The 22,468-nt window shown below is 28.3% G+C and overlaps 1 protein-coding gene across 4 annotated transcripts in view; it reads left to right on the plus strand.

The window, feature by feature from the left end:
* LOC143246370 (uncharacterized) overlaps positions 1-20,732 on the plus strand; it is a 34,514-nt gene extending 13,782 nt beyond the window's left edge. For 3 of the 4 annotated variants that reach the window (XM_076492953.1, XM_076492954.1, XM_076492961.1), the window contains exons 6-15: positions 302-356; positions 3,955-4,176; positions 6,653-6,819; positions 11,573-11,639; positions 13,112-13,260; positions 13,645-13,794; positions 14,760-14,871; positions 15,873-16,154; positions 16,618-16,673; positions 17,381-20,732. In XM_076492953.1, the coding sequence (XP_076349068.1) occupies positions 302-356; positions 3,955-4,176; positions 6,653-6,819; positions 11,573-11,639; positions 13,112-13,260; positions 13,645-13,794; positions 14,760-14,871; positions 15,873-16,154; positions 16,618-16,673; positions 17,381-17,464 (1,344 nt within the window). In that variant the 3' untranslated portion in view covers positions 17,465-20,732. The remainder of the gene's footprint in view (positions 1-301; positions 357-3,954; positions 4,177-6,652; positions 6,820-11,572; positions 11,640-13,111; positions 13,261-13,644; positions 13,795-14,759; positions 14,872-15,872; positions 16,155-16,617; positions 16,674-17,380) is intronic. The other variant, XM_076492971.1, reaches the window with a different exon arrangement.
* The last annotated feature ends 1,736 nt before the right edge of the window (positions 20,733-22,468 follow it).

Here is a 22,468-nt window from a genome sequence, read left to right on the forward strand (position 1 = left end):
AAGAGAGAGTGTATAATTTATATGCCCTGAAATATATAAATACATGTTCTTTATGATAGATTATTCAGACATTTATGAATTCATTCTTTGCTGTATATATAGAAGTGTAGAGTTTAGTGAATAAGCTATGGAAATGTGGCATTACATTAAAAAAATCCAAAGATTACTCATCTCATCATAGATAAACTCAGTAATGTGATGTTGCAGTTCACTGGACAGGTTTTTCAAGTATTTTTGAAGTTAAATGATTGATGTTTTACTGTTTTAATATATCATTTGCCTGTGTGTGTGTTTCATGCAGTCAGCACTTGGATGGGATTATCATGAAAAACTGGAGAAACATGCCTCTCAAAAAGGTTAAATAAAATGTCTTTTTTTGTATACATTTATGGTGATTACACTGACTTAGTTCCCGCTTTATCATTCAGTTAAAATATGATGTTTTATTACATGCAATATTATAATTATAAATGGGTAAGAAAAACTTGTATAAAAGAATCTGTTGAACTGAATCTGTCTTTTGTCACTTCCTTTTACCTTGTTATAAACTCAAGTTTTGAAACACTACAAATACTAGCAAATTCTTTTCCATCATTTGTAAGCTTAAAAACATATAAAAGAACATCTACTTCTTTCTGTTTTTGTATAAAAGTTAATTCTGTAGCTGTTGTTTTGATTTCACTTCAGCTTGTCTATTTTTCAACTACTGGCTTAACTATCCAGTCTTTTAAATAATATCTATACTACACTTGAACTTCTGTTGTTTCTCACCTGGTATTATCTTTATAGGAATGTGTGGACTACATGGAACCCACTTCGTATATCATTTTCCTTCTGTTTCTTTTCTTCTCATATTCTTCATATCTTTTTCACCTTTTAGTTCTCAGAATGATTTGACAAGCTTCTTTCATGATGATCTTTTTTCTTTGTCTGATCTAAAACTTAATATTTTGTGAAAGTTATATTTCTTTAGATCCATTGTTCTTCATATGAAAAAAAAAACAACTTATTTTTTGTGGAAGTTTTTTTGTCTGATACTGTTCAGTGTATCTTGTTTTTCACAATATTTACTGAATGGTCTTCATCCCCCTGTCATTTTGTTTTTCACCATCTGCAAAAGTAAGATGTTGGATCTTTGAGTACTTTTTTTTTTTCAGGAATGGAGTTAATCTTTTTAGAGTTTCTAAGTTTGTATAAATTATACGTATTTTCTCAGACTTATTATTCAGTTATTTCTTTCGTACTTCAGAGACTGTGCCATGATAGTTTCAATTGAGACCTAACTTTTTTTTCTCCCTACTCTGGTGCAACCAACTTCATTGGTATCTCGAAAGTTTTATTTACTACTGAACACCCTTTTAATGTGATATACATACAGCATGTGTCATGCATATGCTGTTTTCCAAGTGTTCTGTTTCTTGGCCAGCCAATCTTTTTTCTTTCATTCTTATTTTCCTCCAGTATGTGTTTTTGAACTTTTTTAGATTTAAAAGTTTAGGTTACCTTTTTAGGCTCATGATGGAGATTCTATTGCTCAAATCAGAGATGGAAAAAACCTTGCAAGGTTTAGTGTTTAGCCAGTAACCACCAGGGGCACTAGCATTTTTGGACATAGATAGTGATGAATATTCATACTATTTCTAAACAACAGTTAAAATAATAAAATATATGCAAATCTAGCTGCAAGCAAACCATTTATGGGAAAACAACACTTTGAGAATCCATCTATAAATCGTTTTACATAGTTCTGTATGCTGATTTTTTCATGAGACTTTTGTTTGGATACCCCAAGTTTTAAATAGTATCTTAAAACAGTTAATTGAAGCAGCATTTCAGTTTATTTTTTGTATATATTCATTGTCACAAACATATATCTAAGATGCCAAATCAAAAATATAATCCTTCGTGGAAATTCTTGTAAGGTGAATAGTTACCGCAGCCAGCTGAATGAAAGCCATAATTTGCTCTCTTGTTTTTCTTGTTAGAGAAACTGTAACTTTCATGCTTTGTTTCATAAGTTTGTCTTTTTATTGTCTTGTTATTTTTGTACTTGTTTATATATCAAAGTTATAGATCAGAAATTAGGGCCTATTTGAACATGATTTCAGTATTCAGTATGTAAATCTTTATAATTTGAAAGTCATAACTGTTTTAGTGCACTTATTAGACACTGTGTAATAAACATTTGGATTAGCATATTTTTTATCAGAATGTAAAATGAATTTTAAAAGTTTTTATACCATCAAAAATTCTAATTGCAGAGAAGTTTAGATAATTAATAAAGCTGACTAGAAACGTTTAAAATTTAATTGGAAAGCTTTTTATCAGTAAGTATTTCTCTTGTGAAGTCACATTTTCTTTAATTTATTGTTATGTTATTACACTATAATGTTATAGTTGGTTAAATGAAGCAGGTTAACCTGAAGATGACCTAGGAATGTTGAAACGTTGTTCTTTACTTTAATAGTAAAATTATTAATACCCATACCAGCTGTTCTGAGATGCATTTTATTTCAAGTAGGTTTCTTGTCATCAAGAATCAAAAAATAAATTGGCTGCGTTAAAACATATAAAATGGCATAGTTATGCCCTCACAGATTCAATGGCATAGTTATGCCCTCACAGATTCAATGGCATAGTTATGCCCTCACAGATTCAATGGCATAGTTATGCCCTCACAGATTCAATGGCATAAGTCTAATATATACATGTATCATTCTGTTTACCTGCACTTTTTAGTTGTGATTGTTAAAAGCTGGAACCATCTAGTTGAACAAAAAATGTATTTTCTTCAAACTGTATGAAGACTGCAGTATAAGGCTTAAAATGAACTTGGCTTTATATTATCGTGCATGCATATGATTGAGGTTGTAAATGTAATCAGGTATAACAAGTCGAGCCTATGAACCTACAGTAGGTATTCAGTATTTTGTTTCTATTACATAGAAGCACATTATTTTGCAAGGCAGTAAGTTTCATTAAATGGCCTATTCTTCCAGTTTTGAATTGAAAACTAATATAAAACACAAACTGCAATATATCTAAAGATCCATTTTGTGTTTCACTAGCATGTACAAAAGATTTTGATTCTGTGAAGTTCTATGCCTTCTTTAATGTGTAGGCTTTCATTAAGATTCATTGGAAAATATGAGCAATGGTAAAACTAGTAATGTTTTTAAACTTTTCAATATAGACCTTTGAAACAGGAATATTCTGAATAGTTTAGAAAATTGTAAAGGTTTTGGTGATGGAGAACACAGTTTACTAAATTGGTAGTTGGAAGTAAGTAATGAATTTTAATTCTGCTTCTTTTATGCTGTGCCATAATTTAATATTCTGTTTAATCAAATCGAAAACAGTATTATGTGTAATATATACATCACATTGTACTTAACATTGTCAAACTTTTTTGGTTATTTTTTGCTGCTTAAATACAGTTGTAAAGAACGTTTTTTCTTTATATGTAACTTCATGTTTCAAAATTATGAAAGTACTTATACAATTCATTATCACCTATAGTTTAGTAGTTTCTAAAATTATCAGTCTGGTCCATTTTTCCTCTTAATGTGATAATGCTCTCACATGCTCTGTTAATCAATAACTTTATGATTATGTTTTTGAAAGTTGATTCCTTTCTTAGTCCTGCCCCCCTCTGAGTAATTTGGTGTTGTTTCCGTTTTGCATATTAAATCATTATTTTTTATATATTTGCAATTTTATGTTAACTTCATTAAGTGTCATTAGGTATGTAGGTTCAACACTAAAAGATGAATGCAATTCTGACTTGAGATTGTTTTTTCTTTGTTCACTATTATTAAAGAATATTTCACTATTACTGCCTGATAGGCTTTTGTTGTAATGATAAAATTTGGAACTAAAAACAACACTGTGTGATGTGAAAAGGAACAGGAGTTTTATCTGGTTATTAATATATTGACATAATTTCCGATTTAGATTATGCAACTGGGTTTGGTGGAAAGTATGGTGTACAGGAAGATAGAAAAGACAAGTCAGCATTAGGTTGGGACTATTATGAAAGAACACAGAAACATGAGTCTCAGACAGATTATTCTAAAGGTTTTGGTGGAAAATATGGTATTCAATCAGAAAGGAGAGACAAAACTGCTCTTGGGTGGGAGTACCATGAAGAAACTGAAAAACACTCATCTCAGAAAGGTAACTGTATAGAATACTTTAATGAATAACACAAGAGCTGGCTTAAATTGTTAGACAAAAATTACTGGAAATTAGTGAAATTAGTCATTTTCTGTTAATGACTATTCTAAAAGTATAGTGTTTTAAAATTGTATAAAAATATTTGAAGTTAGTGAAATGTACATAAATATTAACTTTTGATGATAATAATAAATTTTATCATGAACCATGGTTCTGATTCCTAATATAAACTGCAAAGAATAGCACAAAACACTAATAGAATGTTCAGACAAAAAGCTTCTTAAACAGCAAAGATTTAGTTCAAACAACACTTTAAAACCTTTACTATTAACTGCTAAGGCTGAACACATATAAAAAAATAAGAAAAAGCAAACATCAGACTTAAAAGGAAAAGAAAATTCACTTAAAACAGCCCATTTGTAATTCTTATTCTCTTGCCAATCAACAACAAAAACAGCTTGGTATATTGCACCAAACTTTTTTTTAGAATAATAAATAAGGTACTGTAAAGGACATGAGGGTATTGAAAAGTAGATTTGTTTCTTCTGTATTTTTAGCCCCCTGCTAGTACAGAGGTATGTCTACGGATTTACAATGCTAAAATCAGGAGTTTGATTCCCATCGGTGGGCTCAGCAAATAGCCTGATGTGGCTTTGCTATCAGAAAATACACACACAGTTCTTTATTTTACACAAAATAAAAAACACAATTCTCATGTAACCAATGTTATCATTACCCCTTCACACTAGCTTTCCTACAAATATATGGTGTTCCTTTATAAAGTTTAAGTACAAGGCAGAACAGGAATTACCATTCAATAATAAATGAATGTTAGATGACTGTGACACATTGATATTAATGTTTTGTGCACTGTACAGTCAGTATTTTTAGGAAGCCAACTTCTACAATATGTAATGAAGTAAAGTAGTAAAAAACAAAAATCAATACATATAATATTACATTTTATTACATGCATTCAGAGAATAATTACTCTCAAAGACACAAAAGTTTATTTAAAGCAATACTTCGGATATGCATGTTTTATTTTAAAAAGCTGTTTTGTTTTTTTGTTTCACTTACTGGGGGTTGTGTGTAGTCTTTGCATATATTTGCTCATTGCTATACATTATATATAGAGAATTTAATTACATAGAAACTATAAATTATCACTATATTTTCAAACGAATGTCCCAAACAAATAAAAAAATTGGAATATTAAAACCTGCAAAAAGGGATAAAAAAAAGGTAAGGAATCAAGGCTGGAGATACAGCTGACATTACTTAAACTACAAATCCCTAGTTTGAGTCCATCAAATCTAATTTTAGGTAACAACATCGATCCAAAATAGGAGTTTGTGGTTTTAGTAAATAATGTCTGCAGTATCCCCAGTCTTATATTTCTTTACTATTTTAAATTATCAGTTTTTTATTTATTTTGTTCTAGTTGAGCATGGTAAGGTGCCTTTAATTGTTAAGTTATTGTTAAAATTGAAATGTATTATCTCAGCATGAGTTGGTCTTAAATGATAATGTAGCTTGATGGTAGTGCAATAGTGATTTTGAAAAGTTAGCTGTACTCAGTAAACAAGTGTGAATGTATGTACACACACACACACACACACACACACACACACTTAATAGTTTTGCACTTTGTATTTGAATTATAATCTGCATTTTTCAAGTAAATCCACCAAAGCTGCTGTAAAAGATGAACTACAGCACACAAATCACTCTGTTTTTAAGCAATTTATTTCAGGAATTCAGTTCAAAAATTTACATATGATGGTAACAAATAATGTTGGTCATATTTTCAGATTTTATCACAATGTTGTCACACCTGTTCATGTAACTTCATATTTGTTTTGAAAGAAAAGCAGAGATTCTGTTGTAAAGTGTGTTTAATACAAATCACTTATCCAGAAGAGGATTTAACCCAAATGAAAATAATATACATCAGTACATCTTTTATTTACTGAAGGATCTTAAGAAAAATAACAAATGTTATTCTGAATCATTCACACAAATAGGATAAAAATATTCACCAGTACAATGTGAGAACTTTAAGGTATTTTTCTGTGCATAGAACAACATATGTGCACTGCAGTTTTCATTGTTACAATGACTATACCACACCTATTATTGTTTGAGAATTGGACCATTTGTGGTCTTGGTGAAATATGCTTAATATGTAATATTATTCTTTTTACATGTATCAAAATCATACATATTTAGACAAGTTTTAGTTTTTAGTCTTCTTACTATAATTAAACTTTACAGACAATTTTTATTTAAGTATTTTAATTAGAATGTGTGACATAGAAATAAGCCTGTACATCTACATTGCTGACTTCTAGAATGCATGACATAGAAATTAACTTTTTTTTTAAATTATTGAAAATAATTTTAATTATAGATAAAAATAGATATTAAGATGCGATTGGTATAATTTTATACCAATGCTTTGTCTTCCTCTCAGATTATTCTCAAGGGTTTGGAGGAAAGTATGGTATTCAGACAGATAGGAAGGATAAGTTAGCTCATGGTTGGGATGAGGTTACCAAAATAGAAGCACATTCTTCTCAAGTTGACATGAAGAAAGGATTTGGTGGTAAATTTGGGATTCAGAGAGAAAACCAAGACAAGGTACGTGAGAACATTCTTAAGGACTTGGTTTAGCTCTGTGTGTTATCATAGTTAATCTGTAAAACAATGAAAGAAGGAAGGAAGTCCAGTTTTCAAAGTGACACGATAGAATATGAAAGTGGTTTGAATCTTCCAGTGAATAACCATGATTGTCAGCTAGTGACTGGTAAAGTAAAAAAAAGAAAAAGATAGTTCAACACATTTTTTATAGTGTCCCAATTGACCAATTTTTGTTTCAACTTGATACTTTTTAAATAAATGAATCACATTCAAATAAGGTTATTTTTCATCAACTGAGTTAGATTATTAATGTATGAAAGTTGATCTAATGATGTTTGTAAACCTACCATTAAATTTTTTTCAAAGCACATTTGATCATTTAAGATATGCTCAGCAATCTTTAATACAAATGTCATTAAGCAGGCATTTTGGTAGACAGAACTTTGTATAGAGATATGAAAATAAAAAGACAGCATTTTCACATTGTCGTTTTGTTAGAACACAGTCTCGGTAACAGTAGTTAACTTTAAATCATTTTCTGTTTCTCAAATATGTTAGAAGAATATTAGAAGTTTAAAATAATGAAACCACATGCCAGGCATGGCTTAATGGTTAGAGTATCTAAACTGATAATTCAAGGATTAATAGTTCTTGTCGCATTACAACAAAAGTCCACTCTTTGCCATATAGCTTTGGATATACTATAATAGTCAAATCCTGTTATTTGATTAGAGTAGCCAAGAAATGAAGGTAGGTACTAATGAATAGTTGTTTTTCTTGTATCTATCAGTTCTAAGTTAGGGACAGCTTTTAATAAATATCCCTTCTATAGCTTTGGGAAGATATTTAAAACAATTTGAGAACAGCACTTACATGATATTAATGTTGAAATATGATACATTTCTCTATATTTTCATAGCAAAGGACAAGTCAAAACTGTATATGCCATGTGATTTGAAAGATATTGAATTATCTAGTAGTTTTCCCAAAATTCATAGGGCAGATAGCTCCATGAAAAATTTGAAATTTTCTTATTTTATAAATTTTGGTATCCTCTTTCAAATTTTCAAATAGTGGTTTATTTTAATAATTCCTAATTAGCTGTGAAATGCTCTTTAAAAGTATTAGCTTTGAATTTGTCAAGAAAAATAAAACTATCAGGGAACAGCTGTTTTTTGTTCTTTTATTGCAAATTTAGAGCCTTGGGCTGTTTCAGAGGTTTAAGGTCATATCCGAAGATTTGTTTAAAAAGTAGTTATCAAAGTTAACATTGCAAAGCTGGCATACTGGAAAGGTAAAATATAAAGAACTTAAACCATGATACTCCATGTTGGTTTATAATTATTTGCTATGAGATATCAATAATTCTAGTTTTTGTTTACCAACATGCTTTGTAGATTTTTATATGAGAACACTGTTCCAAAGAATAAATACCACAAAGTAAAAATATAATTAAATTAAATAAGCTTTCATTATTTCCATGTCTTTCTATTATTTGTGAACTTCTGGCAATAAGTTATTTCTGAAGACACTGATGATATTATAGAAAACAATATTGTTTTTAGTTATGTTGCATCATGATATTCTCTGACTAGTTTAATTTGATAAAATACACAAATTTGCACTCATTAAGTATTTATAGTCCAATTTTTAATGCAGTACATACATCTTCACAAAATTGTCTAGATTTTTAGTAAACATTAAAAGTATTTTATACACAAAAGACCAGACTTTTTAATGAAGTGTTTTTACTGAAGATTTGTTTGTCAAAATATCGAGTCTGTTTTGTTACTATTCTGAGTGCAAAGTGATTTCCATGATATCATTAAATAACTTTTTCCTCCTAGAAATCTCAAATGTCATTTGTATGAACTCTTAAAACCTCCTAAATACATTTCATATGTTTGTTTTCAGTTAAAATATATAATGTTATTCATTTATAAATAGTTAATATTTTTATTACATTGACCTTCCAGCTTTGCCTGGCTATCATTACAGAAGTTGTAATGACATTCCAAATATTTGTATTACCTAATCCAAGAACATAAAATTGCTTTTACAAAGTGACGTGTTGTGGTTGTGTTTTAGTGAACTTGTATTTTATAAAACACAGTCATACTTCAGTTATTATACATTATTACTATATAAAAATAGGTTCTTAACTGTATTTTTCTTAAAACATAGAGCAGTAAATAAAGAAGTATAGCAAACAAATATATCTTCTAGTTACAAACATTGTACTCTTCTACTGCTTGTTGTAGACTGCTAAACCTTATAAAATATTTGCACTTGGAGGATGTGAAAGAAATTATTTTTTTTAGGTTTTATATGTACATTTTAGAAATAGTTTGCCACCTAAATATTTAATAAAAGACTAAAAAAAGTCACTGTAGGGACCTTCTGCAATTTTAATTGGTTTTTCACATGTTGTAGATAGTAGTTGGTGTTCCTAAGCAAGCGTTTCCAAATGTGGAAAGAGGTTGGCAGGGCCTCTGTGTTTGTTTCAATAAATATAGGGATATCTCAACAAATAGAAGGTATAGGAGGTTCTTAATTTATATTCTAGCTTGTCAATATCAGTAATTTTAGTTTCTAAATTGTAAGAAACTATAGACTTTGTATTTGAACATCACTAACACCTTATTTGAACCAACACTGCATTCAACATGTCACATGACACACAAAAATAGATATTTAGGTGTTTTTAATATTTACTCTTAAATTAAAAAAGGAACTAGTGTATAATACTAAAATTTTAATTATAATCTATAATTAAATAGCAAAATTACTGACATGTTTTCATAAAATAATAGTTTGATAAACTTTTGAATGCAAGTCAACAAATGTGACAATCTGTGTGCATAAAGTTAAATAGTCATTTGGGAAATTTCTTTGAGCTTGCATATAAACAAAGTTTAGCTTTGTGATTTTTTTGACATTTAGTACTCATGAATATTCATTTGCTTATTTTGTTCATGATTTATCTGTCAAGATAAGAGCGAAACTGCTGTCAACACTAAATTATTTTTTGGTACACTAATTTAAAAAAATTACCATTTTAAACTTTTTTAATAGTTCAGGTTTGTGTGTGTGTTTGTACGTGCTTTTTACTTTTTAAGTTTCTAATTCAAGGTATTCAGAAATCATACTTCAGTTATTATACATTATTACTATTTAGAAAAATAATATATGATACTGAAAAAACTTTTATGCAATGTGTAACCCCCAACTTTGCAAAATGTTTGTCCAATGTGCATGTTGATTTGCAAAGGGGTCACAATTTTATTGTTTAACCTCTGTTTCCTGTCATGGAGCACTTTATTTTTCTCCATTCTCAGTGTGCAGATATGATGTCATGAATGCATCACACACAGATCTAATTCACTTGTGCCATCTATATAAATATAAAAGTACTGTCTGTTGTATGTCCATGTAAATACTTCACAGAGAACGAAAGGATCTTCACTACTTTGCTCCTGTTGATGGATCTTCACCAAGTTTGGCATGAAGGTTTTTTGGGTGCATGAGGAGATACAAGCAAATTTACTGTTTCACATTTTGTGTTTTGCTGTTTCTTTTTTTATAAAAAGGAAAAAGTACATTTTGAAAAGTGTTTTAAGATAAAATGAGTTCTGTATTTTGCTCACAGTGTTCTTTTTAGGTTTATATGATATGTAAGACATGCTATGTTTACAAAAAAAAATAAAACTAATCAGAAAAAGAAAAATCTTATTAAAACCTCAAATTTAAAATTTGTTCATTTCTCAAAGGTTAATGTCTCATAAATGCATACCTACAACTCAAAAGCATAAAAAAATGAAAAGCTGACTTAAAAATAACAATGTTGTGTGTTATTTCAAGCATGTTAAAAAAATTAATGTGACAGAAAATCACAAGCTACTGAACAATAAGGAAAATGTTAATCACAAAGGGCAAGAATTGTTATTGTTCATATCAGATGAAATCAGGGGAAACTCTTTGGATTTATAATTAAAGAAACCTTTTACATTTTGTTCAGAGATTTATGTTAAATGTTGTTTTATCAACTGTACCATGTTTCATTAAAAAGAGTTTAGCAGTGGCCTCTTTAGAATCAAAGTCCACAGAAGCATGGGCTTGATCCTGAAAATCTACTGCACTGAACAACTGGTTTTACTAATATATTTATCATCACACTGAGTACATGGAACAATCTACTTCTCTGTGACAGATTTTGGTGTTAATGAATCAAGTTCTGATAAATTAATTTTTTTATTCCTGCACAAATATATCTTTATTTTTTTTAACTTGTGTATCTACATTTTCTATTTTGATCTTTTGAGTTGTTTTCCTTATTGTAATTTCTACATCAAATCCTATCCTGTTGTAAAAGGTTATGTTTTAAGTTATTTGTAATTAGTCTTTTTTTTTCTCTTATTTTTTTAATATTATTGACAGGTTATTAATAATCGTGTCTCTGGAAAGCATTCCATATTGGCATTGTCTCTTCATCAAGTGATCCATGATTTTTAGAAATATCTGCAGAGAAAATGTGTAATAACAAAATGTTTATAAACTTCCATAGTGAACAAACCTATTTATAAAATAATTTTACTTTTATTCAAATACATTAAATCATATTGGGTACCAATAAAGAACTCTAATAACCTTGTTGTTCCTTCAAAGTGGCATGTATCATGTCAGTTGTTTATATTGTAAAAATTACATTTTCCTGTATATTTCAAAAGTAACAGTGTTTTTTGTTTTTTTTCAGTCAGCATTGCCTTATTCAGATATAACAAATTCCAAGCCTTCCTGTGAGAGAGTTAAACCAGAAGTGGGTAAGAAGTGAAAAAATATCCATTTGGGGATATACATATTGTGTATTTTGCCTTTGAAACATTAATAATGTGGTCTGAATTTGTATCTGTGCATTCTGGTTGTTATATTTTGCTCTACATCTCACAACTACTATTTATTTAGCAATATAAAGAGGTCAAGATTTGCCCTTTGTAAGTTAAATTAAAGTATGAGGAGGTAATGATGAAAGAACAGTCTTTCTTGACTGATTAAAATAAGTTATGTGTTATAATTTAGTTTGGACGAGTCTGATTTGTTATGTTACTTTATGTATTACTATTTCAAATAACTGGAAATTTTAATTTTAATTTAGAAGTCAATGTAATGTTAATATGTATCAAATTTATGATATTTTCCAACAAGATTGATACATACAATTTTCTTTTTTAATGCAAATATATTTTAATAAAAAATCAAAAAACAATACAACTTATAACAATGATTATTATTAACAGTTATTACAAATCAAGGTTTATATACAAGAGTTTTACAAACTTGCAAACAATATTGAGTTTTATGTCTGGTCTGGCACTAAAACTTTTATCAACATTCATGGAAAGCAAATTAATTCTTTGTTCACACACCTTTACAATTCTTTTGACAGCTGGTGAAGCTTGAAGAAACCATAAGTTTTCAATGGCAACAATATCTAATGGCCTCATAGAAATACTGCCATCTGAAGTAAATTCACTGAAATTAAATGCTTTGTAGTGTTAAACTTCTATAAACGTTCCTGGTCCAATTCTGTAGTTTTCCAATTAATAGGTGTTAATCACAATTATAGCTTGTGAGGCCCATAGCATACTGACTATAACTGACCAATAATATTAATAATTGTCTCTCAATGCTTCTGTTTCATGTACCAGTCAGGAAAGATTCTTGAAGTTTCAATAATGTTTGAACACACGAGCATTTTTGTGAAAGAAATATTGTTGATTCTTACATTCAAGAATCTTCTACAAATTTAGTGGATATGTGGGACTTGCACAATACATATCCAACAATACACACAACATGCATCAAACCAAAAAAAAAACACAAGTATCAAAATAAACATATAATGGTAAATCCATTACAAAGTTTACAGGTTATAGCAACGAAAAGCTCTGAAGCTACTGATAAAATTAGTTTTGAGTCAGAAGAAGATATATAGGCTTTACTAATACAATTATCTAAAACTGAGATTAAAAATTACTTTTAAGACCAGAAGTAGATCAATTCCACTTGTTAAGAAACGAGACTTTGTGTTGTTAACTATCTCTTTAGTGATTATGAAACATATTATGGCAATTTATATTCATCAGTGTTTGACAAAATTAAATGTGTTTTGAACTGTATTTATAGCTTTTATTTATAATCAGTTTGTATTCCACCAAAAACAAAAGTTATCACCTGTGTAGGGGGGGGGATATACAACCCTGAACTGTAATGACTTCAATGTATTGTTTTACAGTCCCACATAAAGCTAGAGGACTTAGAGCCAAGTTTGAAAACCTTGCACAAACTGAAAAAGAAGAAGCAAATAAACGAACAGAAGAAGAACGTGCGAAGAGATTAGCAAGAGATCATCTTGAGAGGGAAGAAGCTAGAAAATCAGAAGAGGTGAGTTTGAAGTATTTGTGTTTCTACTACTAATAAAAATTGTACATTGAAAGGCTTACGATATTACTTGTATGTGATTTTTGTATTGGTGAGTTTTGAAATGTATGTAATTATTTGTCAAATATTGTTTTATAGTGAAATGATCAATGTGATAAAAAAAGTATATTTTTGTATTCTCAAGACAGCTGGTTTTAATACTTATATCAGCCATCTTGAGAATACATTTTTACTTCAAGTGGGTCTCTCATCATCATGAATGTATATTTTTAATGCAACTTTCTTTTCAATTTTTTATTTTCATACAGATATTTCCTAAATTCTTCTCTCTCTCTCTCTCTTTCTCTCTCTCACATTTTTAAATTAATTTGACAATGAATTTTTAAGGAAAGGCAAAAAAAATTATCTGAAGACAGGAGAAATCAACCTGAAAACACCGAAAAGGATAAACCACAAAGTGTTTCCCATAAATTTATTGATGAAACCATATCCAAGAGTCCTCATATTCCAGCAGGTGCCAAGTCTGTGATCCCTCAGGTATGCATGTTCTAAAGTTCAGTGTGCTAATAGTAAGTTTGGTATTAATTTAGTTACATTGCATGGTAGTAGGATTTTATGTAGTTACATTGTTCTTTGTTACAAGTTCTGAGATAGTTTTGTTTGGAAGAAAAATATATATACAGTACTTAATATTATTATGTGTTTTATGTATGTTAATTTATGCAAAAGTATAATAAAGTAATTATCAAGTTTTCTTCAGCACTGATATTCTGAGTAATTTGTAAAAAAAGGTTCAAACCTAAATATTTAATAACTATATTTATTAAGTAGTTATCATAAGTTATAATTAGACAAACAAGAATCTAATACTTCTGATGGTTTATTTTAAGCATGTATTTTGAGAAAATTGTAACAACAGTGAATAATAAATTTTCTTCTTAAGTTTGGTGCTATGACTCTTAAGTGATTATTTTATCTTTAATTTTTGATTGTATTCTTATATTTTAGTTTGATTTTTATTCTGATATTCTGCATGTTATTAAATTGATTTTTAGCTAAAGTCCAGTCAGTTATTCCTTTTCTTTGTTTATTGCAACCAAAGTATTGTCATAAGATCTTATCATTTAATTACTGTACTTTTATTTTTTTGATCTACCTTTGTATTAGTTTTAAAAGTAGTAATGTTAATTTTTTTATTGTTGCTGTAATTCAGTTTGTTTCTTTAGTATATAATTCTTAGGTTTAATCTACATGCCCAAGCCAAAGTTCAGTCAGTTCTTCTTTAAATTTCACCTTGTTTTGTGTGGATATTTATTATTTAAGTTTACTTAAACATGCTCTAGCTGTTTTTGAGTTAGTTCTTATTTCTTTAAAAATGTTTCAAAACTTCTGCTTGAGCTCATGGTTTTTACCATGATATTATAATTGAGACTATTTAAGTTGAATTATATACATAATTATCTTGTATTTTATTTTCACAAAAAACACTTTTCTTATGATAGAGTTTGGTTATACGAAAAGTACCTGATGAAGCTCCTGTAATCTGTGAGGAAGTTCCACCACCCAGTCAGTTTGCCATGGAGACAAAAATTAATCAGAAACATGGTGGAGAAAGTAATAAGATATTTTTCAATTAGGTTTAATCTTATTTCTGTAGTATAGTAGCAAGAATCTCACATTAGTAGTCAATAATGTTTTTACAACATAATGTAGCATATTGACTATAGAGCAAATAATCAATATGGTAAAACATATTAGTATTAAATGTTCAAATAGATCTATAAACCAGCATAACAGTGAGATGTTTTAGGTGAATTGCTGTCACATGAGTTACAGAACTCATTAATTAATTAATAGCATGTTGATCAAACAGATGTTTCAGAATAGATGATGTTCTTAGAATTGTTAAAATAAGTTTTTTGTAGAAATCGTTGGTAATTTTAGTTAAAGCATGTATAAACCTATATGTTTATGTTTTTACAACATCCTTTTGTTAAAGAAAAGGAAGTTATACATTTTATGAAAATATTTTGTGTGCAGTATTTATTTATTTTTAAAGACACCATGTGTGTGTGTGTATATAATTAAATATTTACACATGCTAATGTAAGAGTATCCAGTTGTTTGCAGACATTATTAAAAGCATAAAGGTGATTGAAAGTGAAGGGAAAATAATTTTGAATAACTTTTTGAACTTTTGGCTTCTTTGGGTGGAAACTAAACATAATTATTTAAGTAACAAATTATGAATATTGCTTATAAGTTACCCATAAAAAGTTTGTATGGAACACTGAAATGTTTTCACATCAGTTAACAATATTTTATAGTATGCTTTATTTCTGTTTCGACTTTGATTTCTTCTGCTCTTTATTTTTGAGGAAATTTATTCTGTGATGAGTAATGTTCATTAATTATCGTACTTATGAATATCTACTACTAAATTATATATTTTTAGTGTAGAAATTATAAGAATTATTGCAGTTGCATTAACCACTCACTGCCTTGCTGTAATATGTCAACAACTTAAAGTATGTGTGAAAATGATAGTTTTGAAACTTGTAGTATTTCACTTAAATAAAGAAGTAAATGGTTGTGATTACATTATTCAATTGTAGTGAATTTTGGAACTCTTCAACTGAAAAAACAGGATAGACAATTTGTGGAAATATCTAACATTCAACCTACAGAAAATATTCAACAGTTCAAGAAAATGCCTTATGATCAGGCTACTGAAGAAATTCTACAGTATACTGACATGCCTAATGCTCAACTTTCAGAAGAAAGTCAACAGTTGGTTGAGATGCCTAGTATAGTATCCATTGAAGAAGTTGGACAATTTTTTGAATTGTCAGATAACACTGGAGTTTCTGCTGTTGCTTTGTATGACTACCAAGCTGGTAATTATTACCCAGTTTTTTCCTACTTAATAAACTTGATTTTTTAAATTGTTTCATTGGAAGTTAAAAACTAGATAACAAATCTTTATGCTTAAAACTTCTGAAAAATTACTACAATGTTTTAGGTTGTGTACCTATAGAATTTGTAAACATTTGAAGTGACAAACAATATTAATAAACTTGAAAGCTTGACAAAGACTACATAACTTTACTATGTCCAATCATATTTGAAGGAGCTATCTATTATGAAAAACTTCATATCTAAAAGTTTTTTAAAGATGTGAAAAATTAAGAATATCTGACTGTTTAAACCTTCAGTTATGGAAGTATTTAACATTTGTTCATACTGTAGATATGTATTCTCCTGTTCGTAAATATCTCTAGTCTGAGCCCACTTGTTTTAGATCACAATCTTTATAAATATGTCTCTTAGTGATGTAAAGAATGTTATTTTATTGTGTAGCTGACATTGATGAAATATCATTTGACCCAGATGATATCATCACTAACATAGATATGGTAAGTTTAACTTGCTCTTTTAAGCTTAAAAATATTGAAGGTTTATAAGAGTTGAAGCTGTTTACAATATAATTAGAAATTTGATGTTTTAAACTTTTAGAAGTATCTAAGTAAATAAAAAGAGAAAATGAGTGCTTGAAATAAGGTATTTTTTAGATATTTAGGTTTCTATTTATTGCCACAAGGTAAATTTTAGTTTAATGACATAACTTCCATGTTTTAGTGCTATGCATGATGTATTTTATTTAACAAGAAAACAAAATGGTAATAAAAGCAGTATTTGGTGCAAGTTTTTGGAGCCTTCTATCTCCAAACTTCACAAACTTTAAAGACAAACCATATTTTAAAATTTTCAATGAATTATTTTATCCACATTTTCAGTACAATCATTGACAAAGATATGAAGATTTGGAATACTATTGTTTGTTCTTGGCTTTGATTTGCCATTGATGTTTAATCCCATGTAAAATGTTGCATGTTTCACCACGCTTTCTAAAACATGAATATTGAAGTAACTTAGATAATGGATACACATTCAAAATACTGATTTTCAAGAATAGTTTGGTTTAATAATGCTTTTACTTAATTATTAAGATTATAATGCTTTGTGTGTGTGTGTGTTTTAATGTACAAATTGTTTATGTTTTCATAGTTTTAAAGGGATAATTACACAAAGGAATAACTTTTTTCACTTTATTTTCACATAGATTGATGAAGGCTGGTGGCAAGGAGAGTGCAGAGGTCAGATTGGGTTATTTCCAGCTAATTATGTTCAGCTTCTTAACCACTGACATTTGGTCTAAACAAAAAACTGATTTATATGTACTGAACAAGCTTGATAAATATATAAGAATAATTGCTTTTGTTTTAGAAATTACATTCCTTTATTCATATTGTATTTTCACCTGAAATACATTTTAGCAGTTTTTAATGTTAAATTATCCTAGTCAAATAATAACTATGAAAATTGCACATGCACATGTTGACTGTATGTTACTTTAGATAAGTAGGATGAAGTACATTTTTTCATGAGTAATTTTTTGGAATAGATATGAAGAAGAAATCCTAGAATTACTATGAAATGCCTTTTTTGTTTGTTTCGTATAAATGTTTATAGTTTAAAATCACTGTGTAAAGGTGTTTGTTCTGTCTCTGAGAGCTTTCATTTGACATGATGTGGACTAGCTTGATGTCTTCCAGTAATGTACAAGAAGTAAAATCTTGTAGGTATTTTGTCTTTAAGAAATTTTTATAATGAAACTGAGAACTTTTATTAATGGTTTCCATAATTGTGTTTATACAGTTTTTATTACAAAAGATATGAACAGTGGTGAAGTTTTTATTTTTAAAATGTATTTTAAGTATTTATTACAGAAATACCAATTCCAAGATTTTCTATTTGTAAAGTTAGTTGTCTTACATACACATTTAATAGTTGCTCATGAAATACCTCTCTCCTAATTTGTTACCTTCAAGAACTGGCATTGATTCTTGTAATAACCTATGCATATTTTCTTGAATATTATACCATGCAATATGACTTACATTGGCAGTGAATGTTGTAATAAGTTTTGCTTCCTGTTTCTACATATAGAAAACATAAATTAGTATCCTGTGTTAAGTACATTATTGTTTTATTTATTTATTTATGCAGTTACATTAGCTTTCTTCATAGCTATTTTGAAACTAAAATATATTTAACATGAATGAGTTTTGTAGAAACCTGTACATTTTAGAGAAACTTCATATTAAAGTAGGCTTAGAATAGGATACATGTCTGTTAAATACAATGTTTTATATACACTCTGGCATCTTATATTTGTGTTAACTATGCTAGCATACCCTAGTTGGTAAAAGTTTTCCTTTCTGCAAAATGGTATAAATTGATTTGAAGCATGTTCATAAGACTAACAGGAACAAACAATTTTTGAAGATAAATGGTATGTGAGTTATTATTGGTGTTCTTATTATTAGGATCACAGTACCTAAAGGCAATTATCAGTAGTTTTTAAAGTGAAAGATCAGAGCTCTATAGAAACTTTTTATAAAGACACTTTCATATGAGTTTAGTTTATGTGTAAGATACAAGTTTAATACTTTGATATATGAAATAGGAAACCAAGGGCATTTTCCTTATTTCACTATCACAATCAACTGTTAGTTACCTTCTTAAAGCATTTTGTTTGTTATATAAGTTAAGTTGATATTTATACTTCATGGAAGCTTAGAAATTGCAAGTTGTAGAAATCTTTGTTCACTTTTGTTTTAGTGCAATAAATGTATGTACATAAATGCAACTGATATCTGTGGGCATAGAAAATCACTAAACATATCAACTGACTGTTTGTATATTTATAATTGATTAAGTTTTTATCATTTCTAGCTGCAAAATTAATGAGATTTATTTTATCTTTTATTTCCATTTGCTGTGATTGTTATTCCAGTGGTTTTATTGTTTTGCTATTATTAATGGAACCATAAATATTTATTCACTAATTGTTACACAGCTGCACATTAAAGTTATTGGTGCAGGTTTTATAAATTAATTTATTTTTATTGATACTAGTTCAGGTTCTGTTAATTTTTTAAGTACCCAATATTTGTGTACATTATGTACAAGTACTGACTTATGAGTGAGTGTGTAGAAGAATAGTTATCAGGCAATTAACCTTTTAGAGAAATGGATACAATATTACAATTACAACAGAAAATGCAATATATTGTATGAAGATTTTGTAAAATATCAGTGTTTCAAAAATGAAAAGGTATTAGCAGTTCCAATTACATGTATTCCACATTTGGATCTGTATTGTCTCCTTGTCAACTGAATTAAATCTTTTGAATTATCAGAAATGTGTAAAATAGTAGCAAAATGAATTGAAGGCCAGGCTGTAGGATTTTATATTCTGTTCAATATATGGCCTTCAAAAGCAAAGGTAAGTTGAAAATTTATCTTCCTATGATATATATATTATATATACACTGTACCTTTAATTTTGGAAACTATAATTTCATATAACTGCTTGTTTTCTTAATTTTGCAAAACATGTTTGGTTTATTAAAGTCTTGAAGAACCACAAAAACAAATATTGTGTTATAATGAGCACATAGATAAAAATAAAATGAGATAGAAATGCATTTACAGCAAGATAAGATACGAAAATATAAAGAAATGTTTATGAGAGAACTCTTAGTGAAAATTGTCCAAATTAAATTTTCATCATTCACAAATCCATTTAATCTATTTTTACACTTACAATAACTTTAGTTTTTTTGTTTTTTTTCTGTTATAAATTTTTAATGATAGTTACCAAAACAAAGATTATGGTGTGTTGTATTTTAAAATTAATGTAATAGTAAGAATAACTAACCTTGGAAGTCATGGTACATAGTTTATAATCATTTAAAAAGTATTCAGATCATTAGAAAGAAATTTTGTAACATGAATAAAAATTTCATTAAAAGTGGAGTTCTGAAGTGTTATGAGTTTTGGTCATCAAATGACAGTTTAAGGTCTTTGACTTACTTTTGAGCTAATTAAAACGTTTTCTTCAAAGCATCTGGAGGCTGTAATCTGGTTTTGTATGTGAAAATAATTTATAAATATTTCATTTTCACAATCTGGAATAAATATATTTTTGGTTATTATTTAGTGAGATTTTTTGTTTCAGCACAATAATGCAGTTGACAAAATTTTCATCAGATTAGAAGAAATACTTGTAACACACTTTTTTACCTTAATATTCCAAATGTGTCTGATTACTTCTCTCTTAAATAATTTCTAAGCCACTAATTTATAATGTATTATAAGGATTAATTACATATAACACACCTGTGTCAAAAGGTGAAATAATCTATCTGATATTTATATTTACCTAATTATTTATGTTGTATCAGTTTGGTATACATTTTAAATGATGTGCATGTTATCTTTTCTAAGGTTAGTAAGGTTGTTTTTTTTCTTCAAGTAAAAATGTTTCAGTGAATCTCGGTGACTGTTAAATGTATGTTGTTCAGATGTATAAAAATATTTAATATAGAATAAAAATTTGAACTGAATAATTAAAGTAGGTTTTCATTACCCTTTAACTCTCCTCATATATCTTTCATGCATATTTTTAATCCTATTTTTTCTGTGCATTTTACTGTAATAACAAGAAATACCTTTAAAACAGTTATGAACCATATATATGGTTTATGGATATAATCTTTAAATGCTATGTAAAATGCTGTTGTCTGGATGAGGAGATTTATGTTTAAGTAAGGCAGAATGAGAACATTTTTATGTTTCTTCATTACTTTTATTGGAAAATTAGAACAGTTGACATTAGAGAACAAATCACTGATTGTGATCAGTTACGAGTTACTTTTTTTTAGCATTGTTGACTTGAAATGTGTGGCTGTTTAGGATGTGTAGGGTTTGTTAACTAACATGAACACTACGTTTTAATTTTGTAATTTATTCTGCCAAGATATGAAACTCAAGTGCTTGATTTATGTTGAAAATATGAGTTTCTTGAGATTTTTGTATTGAAAGAGTACAAAGATTTACACAAATTCAGAAACAGCAAGTAACTGTGAGGTGAATTTATCCAGGTGTTTGTTATTGTAGTAAATGCTAAGGTAAGAAACTTAATTTGTTACATGTGTAGGATTACCATTAATCTAAACATCTGTAACATAAAGAAGTGTTATAATTTTAGTGAGATGTAAAAGAATTTTTTTTTTAATTATTTTTAATATTTTACTAAAATCCATTTAAAACACATTAAATCATTAACTTTTTAATAGGCTTTTTTCTAGCTTTTTAATAATATTTTTTAATGTTAAGATAGAAATCTAATTTGTGATTTTGTGACTTTGAATTCACTGAAGTCACAAAAGTTTTACAAGTTCAATGTTTGTTTTAACACAGAAAATGGTATTGTAGTAGGAAAATACTGTGAACAAGATTGTTCATCCTTAAACTTAGTGATTATTGTGGCATTTAGTATTTTTTGCATTTAATATACTGATGTAGTTTTGTTGAAATCAAAATTATGATGGTAAGAATTTAAAAAATGAAGTTAAAATGCAAGTTTTCATGACCCTTTAACTCTCCTCATACGTAGTATTGGTTAGTTACTTAAGATTTAAAAAAAACTTAAACCTATGTTGATTTTAGTTGTTAAGCCTAAAGTAAAATGTATAGATACTTATATTTTGTGAGTTTGAAAGTTAGTGCAAGTTCTGTCTTGTAGTGATATTTTCATATATTTGTTTCTGAAATACAACCCTAAATTTTTTATATAGTGAAATCGTTTATAAACAAGCCTGGGGTGTCAGAAAGGTACTTTATATAAGGAAATATTAGAATAATTGATTAGTTATATTGTTATGCATATCACATCAATGCAGAGAATAAAAAATAAATTCAAATGTTTTACAGCATGAATTCTGGTAGTAGGACTGTACCAGGACTTGTTTAACCAGCATTTGGTTCCTCGGTACTATTTTAATATTCATCAAATGAACTAGTAGATTACTTGACGACATTAATTCTTGTTCACATTAAGTAGAAGCCTCGATATCAGTTATTAAATCAATCTATAGTCTCCCCTGATTGTATGATTGGTAAATAACAATAAATATGTGCAAGTAACGCATTTAATTAGCAGATACTAACATGTATAATGTTTGACAGGCCACAGATTAGAACGCAAAAAAAAAAAAAAAATCCGAGGTGAATGTACAATTACAAAAATTGTAATTTAGTTGCCTGTTTGATAGTTTTTCTAAAGCCATCGAAATAAGGG

This window comes from Tachypleus tridentatus, chromosome 1 (genome assembly GCF_004210375.1).
Source record: "Tachypleus tridentatus isolate NWPU-2018 chromosome 1, ASM421037v1, whole genome shotgun sequence".
Lineage (NCBI taxonomy): Eukaryota > Metazoa > Arthropoda > Merostomata > Xiphosura > Limulidae > Tachypleus > Tachypleus tridentatus.